The sequence below is a fragment of the Tiliqua scincoides genome, chromosome 10, assembly GCF_035046505.1.
Source record: "Tiliqua scincoides isolate rTilSci1 chromosome 10, rTilSci1.hap2, whole genome shotgun sequence".
NCBI lineage: Eukaryota > Metazoa > Chordata > Lepidosauria > Squamata > Scincidae > Tiliqua > Tiliqua scincoides.
This window is the reverse complement of record NC_089830.1, coordinates 6,034,252-6,053,142: the sequence shown is the minus strand read 5'-3', so window position 1 is coordinate 6,053,142 and position 18,891 is coordinate 6,034,252. Positions and strand designations below refer to the sequence as shown.

At 46.0% G+C, this 18,891-nt stretch overlaps 1 protein-coding gene across 1 annotated transcript; it reads right to left on the bottom strand.

Moving 5' to 3' along the window:
- Positions 1 to 255: 255 nt before the first annotated feature.
- HMGCL (3-hydroxy-3-methylglutaryl-CoA lyase) lies at positions 256 to 16,698 on the bottom strand. The gene is made up of 9 exons (XM_066638352.1): positions 16,616 to 16,698; positions 14,443 to 14,526; positions 12,906 to 13,013; positions 11,124 to 11,219; positions 10,678 to 10,826; positions 8,449 to 8,512; positions 6,096 to 6,284; positions 4,575 to 4,700; positions 256 to 2,825 (listed from the first exon to the last, which is right to left on the bottom strand). Exons 1-9 carry the CDS (start codon positions 16,664 to 16,666, stop codon positions 2,724 to 2,726), a joined length of 969 nt encoding a protein of 322 aa, XP_066494449.1. The 5' UTR covers positions 16,667 to 16,698; the 3' UTR covers positions 256 to 2,723.
- Positions 16,699 to 18,891: the final 2,193 nt, after the last annotated feature.

Below are 18,891 nucleotides of genomic sequence, written 5' to 3'. Positions count from 1 at the left end.
CATGATGGCCTGGGATTACACATGTAATTCAGTCAACTCTAGTTTACAAGAGCAAATGAATAATACCACATACAGAAGTCTTCCAGAGTAGTAACAACAGATGAGGAAAGTATGTTGCAAAACAACAAATGGGAACTGAAACTACGAGTCACTCATCTGTTGCATTTCATCCTTTTAAGGGAGGGTGGAAACTCCAAAACAGATGCCATAGTGAGTATTATTTTCCCCAGTACAGAAAACGTCACCTGTCTTGAATATGTCCTATTAGAACTTTATTCATGTTGTGAGAATTATAACAAGCACTTTGTAACATACAATTTAATAGACGGGCCTGTAGGAAATCTGTTTTTACTTGCCAAATGTATGCATTAATCTCACCTTAATTTTCCCGGCAGTAATTGTCTGTGAAAATAATTTAACTGTCATTGGTGCCAATTCCTCTACAAAGGCCTGGCAGACTTACTCAAACATCCACCTCGGCCTGAAGAATTGCTGCAGCTTAACAATGTTGTGCTCCAGTTCCATCAGATCGGGACCCTTCTGGTGTCCTCACATTCCCCTTGGTCTGGCCTGGCCTGACCACCAGCCAAGGCACATCTGCCTACTCACAAGTAAACTGAACCGTGAGGCTGCTTTGCTTTCCATAGGGTTCAATAGACTCGCAGCTGGGAGGGAGGGGACCTCCTTCTCGGGTGTTTTTTGGGGGCTGTATTCATTGGATCAGGACCATTCAGGTGTCATTGGAGTCCTCTCAGCCTGCCCTTTCCAATGGATTATGGCAAGTATGCCTACTCAAGAGTAAACACACAATACAGCTCACTTTCATTTTCCATAGGGGTCCATTTTTTCTTTCCGCTTTTTTGGCCATAACTTTTGAAGGAAAGGGGCCATTTCAATTCTGTTTTTTGCATTGCATTCTGCTGGAAATTCCACATCCAACAGTGTATAGCTCCTAAAGCCAGGATTTTAGTGCATCACCCTCCCCAGGGCGCGTCACCCAGTGTGGCCCGCACCCCCGCGCAACACCACTGACGACATGCAATGCAAAGTGTTCTCAAGGGAGATGGGACACCAAGAGAATAAGTGCTGTCCATCTTCCCAGCCCTACCCCTGCAAGCAGACACAGCAGAGGTAGAGAAGTACATAGTTTCCATTCTTGCCCCAGCCCTTAAGAAGGGGAGGGTGGATGGAAGCGGAATAAGGAGTGGAGACCACCACCAGCCCCAGAGTCTTGAGGACAAGAGGCAATGGCTGGGGCAAAGCAAGGCTTCATCAGCAGGAGACAGTAGTGCCAGTACAGTGGGTCCTCACTATATGCAGGGGATCCTTTCCTGGACGCCCCGTGGACACAGAATTCCATGGATAATTAGATCTACCAAGGGCGTGCTGGCAACCAGAAGTGCATAATGTCTGGGAGGTGTTCTGAGGCATTAGGCTGCGCACAACCTCCCCATGCTTCAGAACACATTCTGAACGTGTCCAGAAGGTACCTGAGACCCTCCAGCTGTGGACTCAGCACCTACGTTGAGACAAATTCACGGATGCTGAACCTGCGGATAAGGAGGACTGTATACTGAGGTGTCCGGGGCAGGTGTCAGGTGCACCATTCCAGGGTCAGGTACCCCCTGCCACGCCACTACCACCACCCCCAGCATAGGGAGAAATGCCAGCATGCAACCTTTCTCTAAGAGCACAGGATCTAAGGAGGAGCATCTTGGGAGCTGGTTAAGAGGGCATCGACATCGCCACAGAAAGTCTCCAATGAGGGAGAGCTAAATCCATGACAGGAAGTCTTCAGAGGCCCCAAAGCTTGGGCTAGATCAGGATCCTGCTGAGGCCTAAACAAGGAGACATCACAAAGGGTTCAGAGAGAGCTGTTTTTCTGTAGACCAGGGTGTCAAACTTGTTTCACACAGCAGGCCAAATACATTTGTGACACCTGCTGAGGGCCGGAAGTGATGTCACTAGGCAGGAAGTGTCATCACTGAGCACATGATCACCAGAAATAAGCACTTTTTCCTCACTTAGGAACTCATTAACTGCAAATGAAAAAAACAAGCAAATCTTGGTCACGTTTTCAAGATATGGGCAAGTCCCAATTATTACGCAGGCCACCCTTTCATCAGTGACACCTCGGCCTGACTCAGCAGCTGATGGTGGTGCTGGGAGAGTCCAAGTATCGTTCAGGTTGGATAGAGCTTCCATGGGAGGCATGTTTGACACCCGTGTTTTAGACAATAGTAAACGGTTTATGAAATATGATGGTTTGCAAAGCTGGGAAACTCTTGGGCAGCATAGTGAACAGAAGGCACAAAGGTGTGTTTTCTTGTTGTCCATCGATATTCTCCTGTGTTGGAAAGGAGGAGCCTGCAGGAACCCTTTGCCAAAAGTTGCTTGTGAGACTCAAGGTAAAATGGAAGAGGAGGAGGAAAGAGGCACACGCAGGGTACAAAACTGCTTCATTCTTTAAAGGCAGCTGCTACCAGTTGGAAAACAGTTGTTTTCGAAGATCCTTACAGTGTCTTCCTTGGTGCAAACATAGTGCTCAAAGCTATTTTAATGGCTTTTCATTGTAAAATACGACTTTTCATATTCCCATCGCCCAGTCTTTTGATGTCCAAAGATTGCTTAAATAAAATGACGGGAGTGAACACAAGCCATGGCAGACTCCGAACCACTGCTGTGGTTTTACTCCCACAAGTCCACAAAGGCTCTGATCCATTTCACAGTTTGCAGGAGGCCTGTGCAACTTTTGAGTTCGTCCTCCTGCTCAGGGCTTTGCAGATGAATGTGCCTGCTTCAAGCAGCTTCAGGAGGTCCACACCCTTCACAGGAGAGAAAAGGGGAGGAAAAATATATCTTTAAGATGCAAAATGGATTTGAGATAAGATGACTGTCATGTGCAGAACAGACCCTTTAGAACAGTGGTTCTCAACTGGTTTAAGCATCAGGACCTACTGGAAGTGATGTCATTAACTTGGAAGCAATGTTATGGCCAGAAGTGACATCATCAAGAAGGAAAATTTTTAACACCCCCATATGACAAAATTAAATCAAATTAAGTAAGCAAGGAAATTAAAAGTTTAAAAATTTATTTAAAATAAAGAACCCTCCTAACTCTTCCAAGCAGTGTCTGATTCGTTTAAAAAAACATTCCCCAAACATCCAAATGGCTGCAATCCTATCCACACTTACCTGGGAGTAAGCCCCATTAATTATCACTGTTAAAAGTATATACATAGTAGACTGTACAAAGTACAGACGTGTAACATTTTCCCAAATGCAGTCACATACCATGGTAGCATCGAGTCTATTAAAAATAAAATATTCATTGAAATGAATGGGGACCCATATGAAATTGGCTCATGACCCACCTAGTGGGTCTTGACCCCCAGTTTGAGAATCACTGCTTTAGAACAAGCTATTTCTCCCACTCTGCACAGCCGGCCCATGCATGAGACTACCTGATGCAATCTGAGGCTGATGTAACCTGCAAGGGGCTACGGAGTGTGGTGGATTCAAGGTGCCTTTCACCCCGAGTCTGCGGGTGCTGCATCCCTCCAATCAGCCACCCTGATCTGTTTCCTGCTTGCTTGAGCAAGAAGCAGATCACTTCTCTCATTGCCACGTTCTTTGGCGCTAATGTCAAACCTCAAAGTGCAGGACTTCTGGTTTCATTTACAGGGACAGTGTACTTGTAAAGGTTGTTTTGTTTGTGTTTGTTAGTAGTGGAGAGGCAGTGGGGTCACACCACCCCTGCCACTTTGCAGCTGTGGATGTCAACACACCAGGGGATAAATGTGGAGTTCAGGTAAAAATGTAGGCTCCGTGTTGACAAAACTGAGCTGGATGAACCAAGAATCTAATGGGGTGAGGCAGATCCTTATCTTCTTATCCCACATATATATTGGTGATAACATATACATATATTTAAATTTAGTTGGTTTAATTTATTTCCTGCCTCTCCTTCCCCCCCTCCCCCAACAGAAATACTCAAGCTGACAGACCTACAAAAATTGATCACCGGAATCCAGTCCTGGATTTTATTTATAACACTTGCTTTTATTCTTCATATTACTATTAAAATATCATTAAGAATATTTATATACTGCTTTTCAACAAGAATACTTCACAAGGCAGTTTATAGAATAAAATAAATCAAATGGTTCCCTGTCTCCAAAGGGCTCACAATTTAAAAAAGAAAAATATAGAAAAGACACCAGCAACAGCCATTGGAAGAGGCACCATGCTGGGATGAAGAGGATAGTTGCTCTACCCCTTGCTAAACAGAAGAGGGCGCCACTTTAAAAAGGTGCCTCTTTGCCCAGTTAGCAGAGAGCAAAATATAAAGAATTTTTCTAAAGCAGTAGACAGAGTAGTTCACAAAGAGGTCAGAAAGAAGAAGCTGTGTGGCACCCCTGTGAGTGCACACAGTTAGGGGACCAGTGCCTCACTGCCTCAAAAAGAGTCTGAGTAGATGCTGGGCCGTGATGCAAAGCGCTCACCACTCAAGCCCAACTCCTACTCCAGTAGGCATGACTAAAGTAACCTCCTCTCGGTGCCACGGGACTTACCGTGTGAATACCAAGGCCGTGCAGCATGTACACCATGTCTTCCGTTGACACATTCCCAGATGCTCCTTGTGCATAGGGGCAGCCTCCGAGTCCAGCCACTGAGGAATCCACCACATTCACACCCATCTGTGGTGAGACGAAGCAGAAATCCTTTTAAGAGCCCATTGCCTTTCTGACTATGAGAAATTACAGCTTATGGCTGACCAACAAGACTCAGAGGATCTAGGAAGGGGAATGTCTTGCCTTTTCTCCCTCAAAAGCCAGGACTTCTTTCCCTTCCTTCTCCTGAGGCATCAGAAATTGCCAAAAACCATTATGATTTGGGGAAGGATTTGTGCCATTCAGGAACAATGTTTGTTACGTGAAAATCTCCTTTTCCCTTCCAAGTTGTGATTTTGTATGTATTATGGACTAAAACTCATGCAGGTCAAACCTCAGAATACAGGACACCCTTCCCCCAGTACACTTTTCCAAGGCCCTGGTAGAAGTCACAAGTGCACAACCTCTAGCAATGCAGGGATGCCTCCTGATCCAATCACTGTTATGCAAAACAAGTATGCACCTCTGGAGGAGGAAGTCAATTGTTCTATTGTTGTAGCTTTATCTCTCTTAAGCACCTTATGCAAACTGCCTCCCTCCCCCAGGAGGCCAGTCATGGCTGATACCCAGTCATCCTTTTCTTGCATGCTCCACGTGTCCCACTGTGTGTAGTGAGCATGCGCATCCAGGAGGCCACATCCGGGTCATTCACATCCAGCTTCCAGGTCAGCAAAAAGCCTTTTAAGAGATAACTTCGCCATGTGCCCTCTCTGCCCTCCAAGGCACAGGTCCTCCATAGGACTCTTCCCCCCTCCTATCCATCTGCTCCCCAGGACAGGTAACTATATCTTGCATCTGGAATCTTCTCCCTTCTATCCTACCTATTTCTCCCCTTCTCTCCCCATCTTAGTTAGCAACTGGGTTATGCAGACCAGGGACCCCTAAAATCCTTCCCTATAACCTATCCTTTTCTGATTCCTTCTCGGTTGCACCAAATACATGCACATGCAACCACCATAAAGCTAGGTACACTAGACACAAGTACTAGAAACCTATACTTATCAATTCTCCATGTGCATTATGTTTACCTATGTGTTTTTGTAATAAAAAATAATCGTTGATTGAAAGTTATCTTTCTCCCAGTCTCCTCTTTAAGCTACAAGGGATTATCTCTGCATTACGCTGTCTTGTTATCTAGCCTGCGATCCTGAGGTTTCCAAAAGGGTAATATAATAATTCCCCTTAAAACATAACAGCCCTTTTTGGTAACATGTTCTTTCAGGACAAGCTTTTGGGTGGATTCAGCTTTGGACTCCCTGCCACGGCTGGCATCCTTTGTGAGGGTGCCTAACAATATTGATTTGAGACAGATTTTTGCTTTCATCAGTGGCATGTGGCTTGGCACAATTGCTTGAGCCCGCTGTTTTAATAAATTATCTCTTGAACCATTAGGCAGCCCCAAACAGTACGGGGGAAACAGACCTGAAGTGCTATTAGCGTGTTGGCAAGAGCCTGCCCATAAGTATCATGGCAGTGGACAGCAAGAGCCCCCACGGGCACCTCTTTCATGACAGTGGACAGCATCTCCTTCATGCTGCCAGGGGTCCCAACCCCGATGGTATCACCAAGGGAGATCTCGTAGCATCCCATCGCGTACAGTTTCTTGGATACCTGCCACACAGAGAACAGAACGGTTACAAGAGAACAGGTTCAACTTCAGGATCCCCTCTGCCCAGAAAAGATCTGAAAAAGGGAGGTAGCCCTGTGCATTTATGTCTCCCTGTTCATCCTTTGGTGGGCTGGACATTTCATCTGTTAAGCTGAGAAACATTTGGACTGGACCTCTGCCTTTAACCCATTTAAAGGCACACAGATGTACACATTTGGTCCCTTTTGCATATATGCAACGTTGGGCAGAAATGGCTTAAAGTCTGATGCTCGTCATGACATAACACTCTTGCCTAATGCTTGTCATGACACTGCTCTTGAGCAGTAATAAGAATATTTGCAAACATTACCTTGTGACAATTCTTACAAAATTAATACAGTGGGCCCTCCTTATTTACAGGCTTGGCATCTGCAGATTTGAGCATCCACAGATCTTGAACCTGGGCTCAGAAGGCCTCCTGGTTGGTACTGAAAGTAGCTTCCAGTTGCATCCAGGATGTGTTCTCCACGGGCTGCTGTGACCCCCAGAGGGCCTTGTATGATCAGCAGGTAAGCAATTGTGCGCCAGGCTCCAATATCCATGGAATTCAGTATCCATGGGGTGGCCTGGCACCAATCCCCCATGAATACCAAGGGATGACAGACTGGTGGTGGCAGGGAGGCCATGGCTTGTCTAAGGCCAACTTCTGCATTAACAAGATCTGAACTTGGGATCTTATGGCTTACAGCCAAGGTTCTTTGGGACCACACACCCCTAACCTGGTCTTCATACTTTATCCAGCGTTGTTGCAGCTGGAACCACTATTCATTTTCAGGCTGGAAGGGATGGGCTGCAGCTCAATGGCAAAGCAGTTGCTCTGCGTGCAGAAGATCCCAGGTTCAAGCTCAGTTGAAAAGGCAACTGCTTGTGTTAAAATCTGTTCCAGATTCCAGACCTGCCTGCACCACAGCACCCCCTTGTGTCGCACTGTGAAACTGCTTCAGTGAATCCCTGCCATGCAAAACTGACAGAGAACATCACAAATTCATGATGAGAGGGCAAATCCTAGTGACTAGTCATGATCTTGCACTACCTGTGGGGTCAACAGCAACGTGCCTCTGAATACCAGTTGCAGGGAAGCAATAGCAAGAGGGGAGATGGCTTTTCTCTCCTGCTCATGGGCTTCCCAGAGGCAGCTTGATCCTGGTCATTTTGGCCTTGTCTGGCAGGGCTTCTCTTATAATCTTATAAAAAAAAAACACAGGGAGGGAAAAGTTGAACAACATACAGGCGAGCCACCCACATCCACGGTTCACAAGTGCTCCCCCATTGTGCAAATGACTTATCTCATTGCAGCCCTCCTGTTGCTGTTCCCTCTGATAAGCATCACATTGTTTTCGACCCTCCAGCCCACTTCCTGTCATGTTTGCAGGCAGCACAGAGGAGACAGCAACAGGAGGGCTGCAATCAGACAAGTCATTTGTGTGATGGGGGGGGGACTTCCTGTGGGATTTGGTACTATCCACTGTTTCCAGTATCTGCAGTAGCAAGCAGGAACCTATCCCCCACAGATATGGGGGGGGGGGGAAGGAGCCTGTATAGGGCAGGGGTGGAACTGCCTCATAAGGCTGCCACTTCTGTTGCAGACCCATGTTCTTTGCATGAGTGTGGCTCCTCATGGAAAAGTGCTTTTTGCTTTTCCTAGCTGCAGACTAAGAATTTAAAAGTCTACAGCAGCTACAACATGCAGCACTGATATGTCCCCCCTTGGCTGAGATAAGGGAGAACATCAGGGATTAAACCTCCCTCCTCTTCCTCAAACAGTCTTGACATTTACAGGGCCAGCCTAAAAGCTGCCAGCCCCCGAGGTGGCTTATCAAATGTCATCCCCCTACCTAGCAGCAACTGGCCACCTCTACTCCCAGGATGCACAAAGGAACAGTGTGGACGAAAAAGCACAAAGTAGAGGAGAGTGGTGGGCTTGAGTGTCCAAGTTTTCCCTCTTCTCCTCAATTCTTTTTCAAATCCAGAGAGGGGTGGCAGGAGTGAAGGTGGACAGAGACATGCATTCTCGAGTGCCTGAAATAATCAACCCAGTTGGCCTCGTGGATGGCCCGGTCCTGGAAATTCATGCTGGGCATACATAAGACATCATGGAATATCTTGACAAGAATGGCTCACACTCACTTCTGCAACTTTGGCAGGTGCAACCTTTCCTTCGTAAGGGCAGCCAAGGACACAGGAGACATATCTGCAGGTGGGGGACATGGAGAAACATTACTATAGTCAAACAAGGGGGGTTTTCAAACCTCTTTCCAAAAGCCAGATATAGCCCACTTCCACCCATCTCACAAGTGGCATATTCTTAATTCACCAGGCAAAAAAACACCCCAGATATGTATGTAAGGACACTTAGCAGAGGTTGTGTTACAGAAACCTGTCTGTGCTCCAGCCCACACAGCATCAAGTCATCTCCCCCAATAACTGGGGGCTAGCTGATGAAGATGGATCAAGTCTAGATGTTTGGATATAGGCCCACCCATTTCAGTCAAGACATCCAACCATTTCAACACACTTGTCACAGCCTACGGTGAAATGTCTTCTGAAGATTAATTTATGGAACTCTCTGCCACAAGATACAGCAATAGATTTTTTTTTTTTAAGCATTAGACAAATTCATGAAGGAAATGTCTGGCAGGTGAGTGTTAAAATCTCAGTGAATGCACCTCTGAAAGCGAGGTGCTGACAACAATCGATCAGCAAAGACCATCCACTTCATGCCCCACTTTTTTTTTTTTTTAATTGCCTCAGAGCTCTAGGAACTCAATGTGAGGCTCAACAGACCTTGATTCAATCTGAAAAAGGAATTCTTATATTCCTATTCAGAAAATGCCAGCCTCTCCCTCCACCCCCATGCAGACTTCATTTTTCAATTCACTAGGTACAGCCAAGGATTTTTATTTTTTAAATAAAGAGATTATTTGGGCTTCCTCATTGCTGGCCTTCCATCAGGCAACAAAGATGTTCTTATTGCAGAAAGCTTTTAACCTGGAGCTGCTTCATTGTGCTGACAATTTTACAGCCATACCAGGCATTGCTGTATGGTTTGACGGACAAAAGTCAAAAGTCACAGAAGAGCCTTACAGTATTTAGCTGGCAAATTTATTTGGGCCGGTGAAAAAAACCACAACTATACAACACATGCTAAGGCATACCAAACCTAAACATACAGAAAAATAAACATAAGAATATTGACAAACATTGTGGAAGGCTGCATGCAATCAGACAAAAGAGGAAAGTATGTGGGCAAAATTTGAAATATGGTTACAGATGGGGCTTCCATATCTGTGGATTCTGTATCAGCCTGAGCCATACAGAGGCACCTAGAGCTGAGCTCCATCACCTCTGGAGGGCTTTCTGAAGCCTGCAGAGGCAATGCGCACATCCGCTGTGGCCTCTGCAGGCTTCAGAACGACCATTTCGGTCAAAAAAAAATACAACTTCCAATTTCCAGAGGAAAACCAGAAGTGACATTTATTGTCCATACGAGGCATTCTGAGACCCCTGGAGGGCTACCCGAGATCTCAGAATGCCTTTTATGGGCAAAAAAAGTCACTTCCAGTTTCCCTCCGGAAGTTGGAAGTTGTGGTTTTTTTTTGGGCCAAAATGGCCATTCTGAAGCCCTCCAGAGGCAACCAGAGCACACTCCAGTTGCTTTCGGATGGTTTAAAGCAGTGTTTCTCAAACTGTGGGTCCGGACCCACTAGGTGGGTCAAGAGCCAATTTCAGGTGGGTCCCTATTCATTTCAATATTTTATTTTTAATGTATTAGACTTGATGCTACCATGCTATGTGACTGTATTTGGGGAAATGTTACGGACCCATACTTTTAACAGGCTGCTGTGTATGTGCTTTTAACAATGATAGTCAATGGGACTTACTCCTGGTTACAGGCGGGTAGGATTGCAGCCTAGGATTGTTAAAAATTTCCCTGCTTGCTGATGTCACTTCTGGTGGGTCCCGACAGATTCTCATTCTAAAAAGTGGGTCCCAGTGCTAAATGTGTGAGAACCTCTAGTTTAAAGGGACCGAGTCTGCAGATTTCATTATCCGAAGTTTTTGGTGCCCACGGGGAGGTCCAAGAACAGATCGCCCGCAGATGCCTAGGCCCCCCCGTATAATCTTTTATTGCTGTTTTATCTACATGTTACATTTCAATTTGTTGCAGCCCACCATGGGCCTTCCACGGCAACCCACTTTACCATGCACAGGTATCCAGAAGAAATATTATCACTAGTTGCTTTCCAGATTTGCTCCTTCCACATCAGATCAGCCCTTTCTTCCTTCTCTCTGGCATCAATCCATTACTGAAGATTACCATTCAGATATGCCCAGCACCTGACTACTAACCCTTACCCTCGGACCGGGATGCTGGCTGCTTTCGCTGCGTCCAGCACGTCACTGAATCTCTGCAGGCTCTCATCTATGGAGCAATTGATGTTCTTCCTTGTGAAAAGTTCAGATGCTGCCCCAAAGATCGACACCTCCTTGGCTCCTGCTGCCACCTGTCCGCGCACAGGAAAGAACATACCTAAGCACCACGCAAACATTAAATTGCCAGCAGTCAATGGCCCCTCTATCCCAGGGACTTGGAGATTGCCACTTATCTTTTTGAACTCTTGCAGGAAAAATTCTGTACTAAGAGGCTGCAACCTGACAGTGAGAGGTTAACAATCAACCTGCAGAATTTTGACGGGCTTTTTCCACTCATGCTTTGCCCTTTCTCAAAGAAAGCTCACAATATGCAATTGTGCCCACTAATCCAACAGCCTCTGCATTTCTGCACTGCAGGCCTCTCTTACCGCTGCTTGAAAGCCTTTCAGGTTGGGGGTCAAAACAGGGTAGCTGATCCCCGGAACCTTCCGAATTCCTTGCATGACTTCAGCATGGTCAGCCATCTACATAGTAGAAGGAAACATGAGAAGAGAGATTTTTAGAGCTGCAGAACAAAAAGAAGGAGCATCTAAGGATTCTAGGACCTTGTCAATCTGCATAAGATGACTGCCAGAGATTTTAAAAGGTACCCCTTAGGTCAGTGATTTTCAACCTTTTTAATCTCGCAAGGCACTAAAATGGTCAAGGCACACCATCAGCTTTTTGACAATTGACAAGGCACACTGTGCTGTCAGTGGGGGCTCACATCCCCCAATGGTCCTATTGATAAATGACCCTCTCTTAAATTCCCCGCGCACACCTGGGGACCATTCGCGGCACAATAGCTGAAAATGGCTGCCTTAGATCCTTAGTAATAACTAATTGTGATTAACGTTCTGATCAAAAAGGTTTTGATTCTTTTCAATGACCTGTTAAAGCAGTACCTTTTATCTTATACTATGACCAGCAAACTCAGCTTGCAGGTAAACAAACCAAGAGCAGCTATTCTTAAAAGAAAACCACTAGAAGCTGTCTGGAGGAAGGCTTCCTCCAAGGCTGTCACTGCCAGAGTATCGAAAAATGATTGTTTTCAACTATTTATCTTTGCCAAAGTCTTAATTTTCATTTACAAACTGTTATTGTTGTCACATTTCTGTAAGTTGTAGTTATTTTTTGTAAGTTGTAGTGACAAGTCTTTGCACAGAGCCTCATGCTTTAGAACAGGGATGTCCAAAGTTTTTGGCAGGAGGGCCACATCATCTCTCTGACACTGTATCAGGGGCTGGGGGGGGGGGAAGAATTAATTTACATTTCAAATCTGAATAAATTTACATAAGTTTACATAAATGAATATATTAAAGACGAACTTATATGAATGAATGAAGGTCTTGCAATAGCTCAAGGCCTATAAAAGGCCTTGCACAAAGCAAGGTTGGCCTTTCCTTTGCTGCCACGAGAGGTCAAACAGTCACCCTCATGCTGCGTCGGGCCAGTGTGGGCTCCAACAAATCTCCAGAGGCTCATTGGAAACTGGGGGCTCCCTGAGGGCCGCATTCAGAGGCCTCGAGGACCGCAAGTGGCCCCAGGGCCGGGTTTTGGGAACCCCTGCTTTAGAAACAGCTAAAAGGTCAACCTGCTTGGGGTCAGGCCTTCCTAAGTTGTTCAGAAGCTCTGGCTACACACTTCCAATAGACCACTGGTTCCCAAGCTGTGAGCTGTGGCTCCCTGGAACCACGGAATTCTCACAACAAACCTGCCACCCTATATGATGTTTAGGACTGTAGCCCTCTTGGGGAGCTGCAGCCAATGGCCCCATAGGTCAAGGGAGCTGCCAGTCAGTACAGTCAGGAACCACTGCAATAAACCTTGCCAATCTTTTCTCAATTCAACTTTGGTTTGTATTGATCCTTTATGGATTTCTCCAGCAGACAAATCAAAGTTCAAGAGACAGGTTGTTTACAGACAGATAAAAACAGGCCTGAAAATATTGACATATCCAGGATAAGCCCATCAGTGCTGGGAACACTTCCCTGGAACTTTACTTCCACTCTTAACACTCTAATCCACAGATCAGCCCCTCCTCCACACTTCCTCTCGCTCTGTCTCTTCCTTTTCCAATCCAGAAAGCAGTAGAATGAGATGAAGGCACATCACCAGGTCAGGCCCTGCTTGGCAGCATGTTAAGAAGTGAAAGGATCTTCAGTACTGACCTGGGGGACCCATTTGGGAGATACAAAACTGGTCGCTTCTATGACTGACAGGCCCGTTTCAGACAGCATGTCAATTAAGTTGATCTTCACCTGGGTGGGGACAATATTCTGCATAAGAGAAAAACAAAACACATTCCCCATGTTAGAATTTGCTATGCGTGTCTCTCCTCTAATATCTCATTATTTTCTCAAATGAAACATACACACGGATCTACTTCATTCAGCAAACGTAACAGGACACTTTAAAGGTGAACCAATTTGTCTCCACAAAAACACTTTCCCACTTTGTCAGGGTGGGTGGGGCAGTGCCCCAGGCAGTAGGTGTAGTGATGCAACATTGCTCAGCACCCACTGGCTTTTTTAATATAGAGATATTTCAACATGGTTTGTTTCATTGCATTCTGTATCAGATGAGATATAACATGATGGTATTACTCAAAAGTACCAAGATTTAAAAAAAACTTGTCAGTAGTGGTGTCGCTCCCCCTGTGCATGTCACCCAGTGTGGCCTACACCCCCTCTAGCGATGACCCACTGACTCCAGGTGGGCTTTCTAATTCCTTCACAGGGTCAAGGTCTCCATGAATGGGAGATGAAACACTTACATCCCCTCTGGATTCACAAATGGAATTGAGTCAGATGTGCCATAATAACTCAGACCCCACCACGCTACAGAAGTTGTTCAGCATCAATTACGCCATTTCCAGAGCAGGAGCCGATGAAGTGTGGTGGCAAACGGGGGGAATCTTGCTGTGAACCAGGAAACCCCCACTTTGAATCTTGCCTCCTCAATCAGCTTGCTAGGCAAGCCACTCTCTCTCAGCCTCCACCTCCCAGCTGCTGCAACAGGATAATGATTTCTAACAAGACAGTGCAGCCATTTTCAACTAATGTGCTATGGCACACAGCAGTGCACGAGGAGCTTTACTCAGCGTGTGGTTGGTCTGTGGAACTCATTGCCACAGGATGTGGTGATGGCATCGGGCCTAGATGCCTTTAAAAGGGGATTGGACAAATTTCTGGAGGAAAAATCCATTATGGGTTACAAGCCATGATGCGTATGCACAACCTCCTGATTTTAGAAATGGGCTATGTCAGAATGCCAGATGTAAGGGAGGGCACCAGGATGCAGGTCTCTTGCTGACTTGTGTGCTCCCTGGGGCATTTGGTGGGCTGCTGTGAGATACAGGAAGCTGGACTAGATGGGCCATGGCCTGACCCAGTGGGGCTGTTCTTATGGCGTTTCTTTTCCTTTTGTAGCACAGAAGCAGTAGACCAGAGACAGCATCAGGTGACTTTCCAGATTGCGCTCCTCTCCCGCCTACACAGTCCCCTTTCTAGGAATCGCTGCTTTTGGATTACACAGAATGTGGCAACCAGGTGGAACATTCCAGCTCCAACCACCACCACTCCCTTCCAGCTGAGAAGTAAACAGAATAATTTGTACAGCACAGAGGTTGAAAGAGCAGGTCATGAGAATCACAACCTATTGCCTATTTCAGGTGTAAGCCAAAGCCAGCCTGGCCCCGATCCATACCTTCTCGTTCTGCAGGCCATCCCTCGGGCCAACCTCTACGATTTTCACATGTTTGGGAAGCACACCAGCAGCCGTTGAGCTGAGCTGTGGAAAAAAGTGGGAAGGGAGGGGAAGAAGAAAATCAGAACTGGGCAACTTTTGTATTTTTCTTATCTGTTAAGATACCTGATAGTTTAACGCACGGGAAGCAGAGGACTGTTCTCTAGCTTGCCACAGTCACAGTCCATGCGAGAACCCAGGAGCCTGAAGCAACATTTTGCAGTCTTCCTATTGTCAAGAAGTTCTATGGAGGCATCCCAGCCTCCTCAAAGCTAGTCAGAAAAGGTGCAATGCTCTGGCTCAGCGATGTTCAACAGGTGTGCTGTGGCACAAGGTCCGCAGGTGTGCCGCAGGAGTTTGGGGCACAGAGGTTGAAAACTGTGGAAAAATTCTTGTCCCCCTAGGGGTACTCAAAGCCCCTTATATAAACACAAAAACCGTATTTCAAACAGTAAGTTCTTTATATACAGTAAAATAACCTTAAACAGCCCATCAGTGCCTGCCACCTTTCCCAGAAAGGAGGATGGTCCTTCACGAAGAGCCATTGTTAAACTATGAAGAATCTCCCCCACCCGCACTTCTCTCCACTTATGCTGCAATCCCAGCAGGAAAATTTTTAACACCCTCCATACGATAAAATCACATCAATTAAGAAAATTAAAGGTTTACTGTAAGTACAAGTTTAAACATTTATTTAAAACAAAGAAGAACCCTCCTAGCCAGATGCTGATCTGTTTTAAAAAAAGGTTTCCTAAATATCCTAAAGGCTGCAATCCTTTCCACACTTACCCAGGAGCAGGCCTCATTAACTATCATAGTTAAAAGCACATATACAGTAGCCCAGTGGTTCTCACACATTTAGCGTCGAGACCCACTTTTTAGAAAAAGAATCTTGTTGGGACTCACCAGAAGTGATGTCAAGACCGGAAGTGACATCATCGAGCAGGGAAATTTTTAACAATCTTAGGCTGTAATCCTACCTACACCTACTCAGGAGTAAGTCCTATTTACTATCATTGTTAAAAGCATATACATAGTAGACTGGTATGGGTACAGGTCTGTAACATTTCCCCAAATGCAGTCAGATGCTATGGTAGCATTAAATCTAATATATTAAAAATAAAATATTGAAATGAATGGGGACCCACCGGAAATTGGCTCAGGACCCACCTAGTGGGTCCCGACCCACAGTTTGAGAAACACTGCAGTAGCCTGTTCAAAGTATAAATCTGTAACATTGCCCCAAATGCAGTCACATACCACAGGAGCATCAAGCCCAATATATTAAAAATAAAATACACAATGAAATGAAAGGGGATCCACCTAACACTGGCTCACACAACCCACCTAATGAGTCCTGATGCACAGTTTGAGAAAGGCTTATCTAAAGCAGTGTTTCTCAAGGTTTGTCCTCTGCTGTACCACTTCACATCACATAGTCCAACTACTCAAAGCAGCAGCGGAAGTAACTGGTGATGACATCATCACTAGTTACTTCTCAGTTGGGAGGCCAGATGCAATGCAACTAACACAGTAAGAGGTTCAGGACAGGCAGGAGGGCTTTTTTGAGTGTGGTAAAGCATGCTTTGGAGCTCTACCCGCTGACTCAAGTCACCTACTGCAGTTTGTTACATCATGTTCCTGGTCCCACTGCCAAGTGGCAGGGGTCCTGAGAGTACCAGCAGATACCACCTTAAGTACCACAGGTGGTACTCATACCACTGGTTGAAAAACACTGATCTAAAGCATTTGGGAGCCAGTTTCTCAGGAAACCATTATGATCGCCTCTAAACCTGTGCAAACCTTGGGGTTAGTTCAGACCTCCTGCACCCCACCTCAAAACTCTAACACCCACCCAGGACACTATTGCAGCAGGTTAGAGAGATGTCTGTCTGTCTGTCTGCTGTTTTGCCAAACATCCAGCTGGAAGAAGCATCCTGTGACACCCAAAAGCTTGCCCACCAGTTGGGGAGCTTCAAGTGGGGACCCTACATGACCCTCCAACTTCAGTCCCCCCCCCCTGAAAGGCACAGCTGCAGCCCCCTCTCCCCATGCCATGCCAGTGCCTGCAGTCCAGAGACCTGCCTCCCCCAACTCCAGCCTCCACGGGGGAGGAGGAGGAGCAGCCACTCACCGGGCGCAGGGAAGCCACCAGCTGTGGGAGGGCACGCCTGGCTACCACCATCGCAACTACTCTTGCATCCAGGCACCCCCAACTGAAGGCGGATCATATGACAAGAGAGAACCTTGTTCCGTCACGTGAGCATGCTTTGGAACACGTGGCTCACAGTAGGTGGTGCTGCTGCTGCTGCTAAGGGAGGGAGGAACTGGCTCTGTCTGTTGAACAGCTGCTTGCAGCAGCGCAGCTCAGCAAGAAGGACGCGACATGCAGGCTGCTTCTGAAATACTTTGCAAGCCCTGGCTGCAGGTCCAGACTCAACTCTCGCGTTGTGTAGAATGTGCAAGCCAGAGCATGCCTCTGAGCATGTGCAGAGGAGCAAAATACTTGGCAACCCTCGCGTTTTGCAGAAAGTGCATGCCAGGCACCACTGTAGAGAAGCAGGAACTTTGGCGAGTGCGGCTTTTTAAACCCTTCCATGTTGAGCTTCGCCTGCCAACATTCCCTCTTCTCTGCAATGGTTAAAGGTAGGAGCACTCTGTTCCCCTTTTGTATCTGGTAACACTGCCCAGCACCTACACAAACTCCAGAACCAGGACACATTCCTCATTTGGTCTTCAGCAGCAAAACCCTACACATGTATGTTCAGAAGTGCTACCGAATTCAACTGAACTTACTCACAAGTAGGTGCGTAGAAAGGATTGCAGCCCCCATATGTCAGTTTCTCTGAGGTTCTCTTCCTGCTGGAGAGTCTCTGTATGATTTGCAGCCCAATCCTTTAGGTTTCTACTCCCATTGAGTTCAATGGAACCTATTACCAGATAAGGCTGAGTACAGGATTGCAGCCTTACTTAGCAGTCTAAGCAAAGAGGACAGGACTGCAACCCTAAGGGACTGATCATATAGCCTTATTGCCCCTGTGCCGGGAAATCCCCCCCTCCCCACAACTGGCTGGGCTGGAATAGCAGAGCATCTGTCCTGCAGCAGAAACTTTCCTGTTCAGTCCTAACAGTATTTCCAAGCATTACAACAAAAAGACCCGTCTGATGCCAAGGAAAGGCATCACTAGGCAGTACATCCAGTAGAGCCAGCTAGGCTCCATGGAAAGGCAGCTCCCCCTGTGCCTGTTTCACTCCCCTTCAAACCCCCAATCCTCATCCTTTCTGTGAAGCCCATACCACCAGCTCACCCTAGTCAATCTTCAATCTCATCCACCACAAACTCTAAGATTGTAATCTAAACACACCTAAGGGATAAGGATTTGTAAACCCAGTATGACTTACTTCCAAGTAACCATGCTTGGAATTGCAATGTCTGTACATGGAATTTCTTTTTTTTATTTTGAAGATTTACATCCTGACTTTGAGACTGAGACTCTCATAAAGCATCTTTCAATCATATTCACCTCTTGCTACTCTTGCCTTTTCCACCCACTCCGCTTTCAATTCTCTCCCTATTGTCAGACTTTTAGACTGTAAGCTCCTTGAAGATGGAGAACTTTTTTTTGCTTGTGCAGAAAAGCATGGTGTCTACATGGCTCTGAGATAAAACTTAAACTTTAAAACTTATTTCATTGCTGAAAATAGCTTCCTTGATTCAGTAACTTTTTATCTTCATATCACTTTAAAAATGGCTAAGCTTAGTGCCATAACTAATGTACTGTACATACATAATCTAGTCAATTCTAGTTTGTGGAGACGTTCTTGCCGAGAACAGCAATAGCTTTCTTCAAGTTTGTCTGCCAAAGCACTACAGCCAGGTCCTCCACACACGTGTCTTCTGCTTACTCCCAAGTAAGGGTGCAAGCTAGATTTGCTCCATAATGCTTGAAGCATCCCAGATATTCAAGTCTGCTCGCATTTGTGCAAAATAGCTGGGGGAAAAAATTATATATATACCTGTCCTATCAGGCTTCCTCGTCGTAAAGGCCCCATTTTGCACTCTGGTGTATCTAGCTTGCAAATAGGTTTGGCTTGGTTTGCAGTTTGCTTGGAGTATATGGACATTTATACTACTAAATCAACAGAAGACTGTGTCTCTGAAAAATGACGAGTATTTATTTTGGCTCTGGAATTCCCAATTTTATTTGCTGGAGAGTTTCCCTGCACCTGAATTACGTATGGGATGTGTCCCTACTCTCCTCCCTCTCTCCTTCAAAAGTCCTGTCTTTCCAATGCCAAGATGGTCAACGCACAGCTATTCATTCCAGGGTGTTGCAAGGGAGGGTTGATGCCAAAAGCTATTTGTCAATGGTATAAAACATGTGCAAGGACTCAGCATGTATTGCTGGG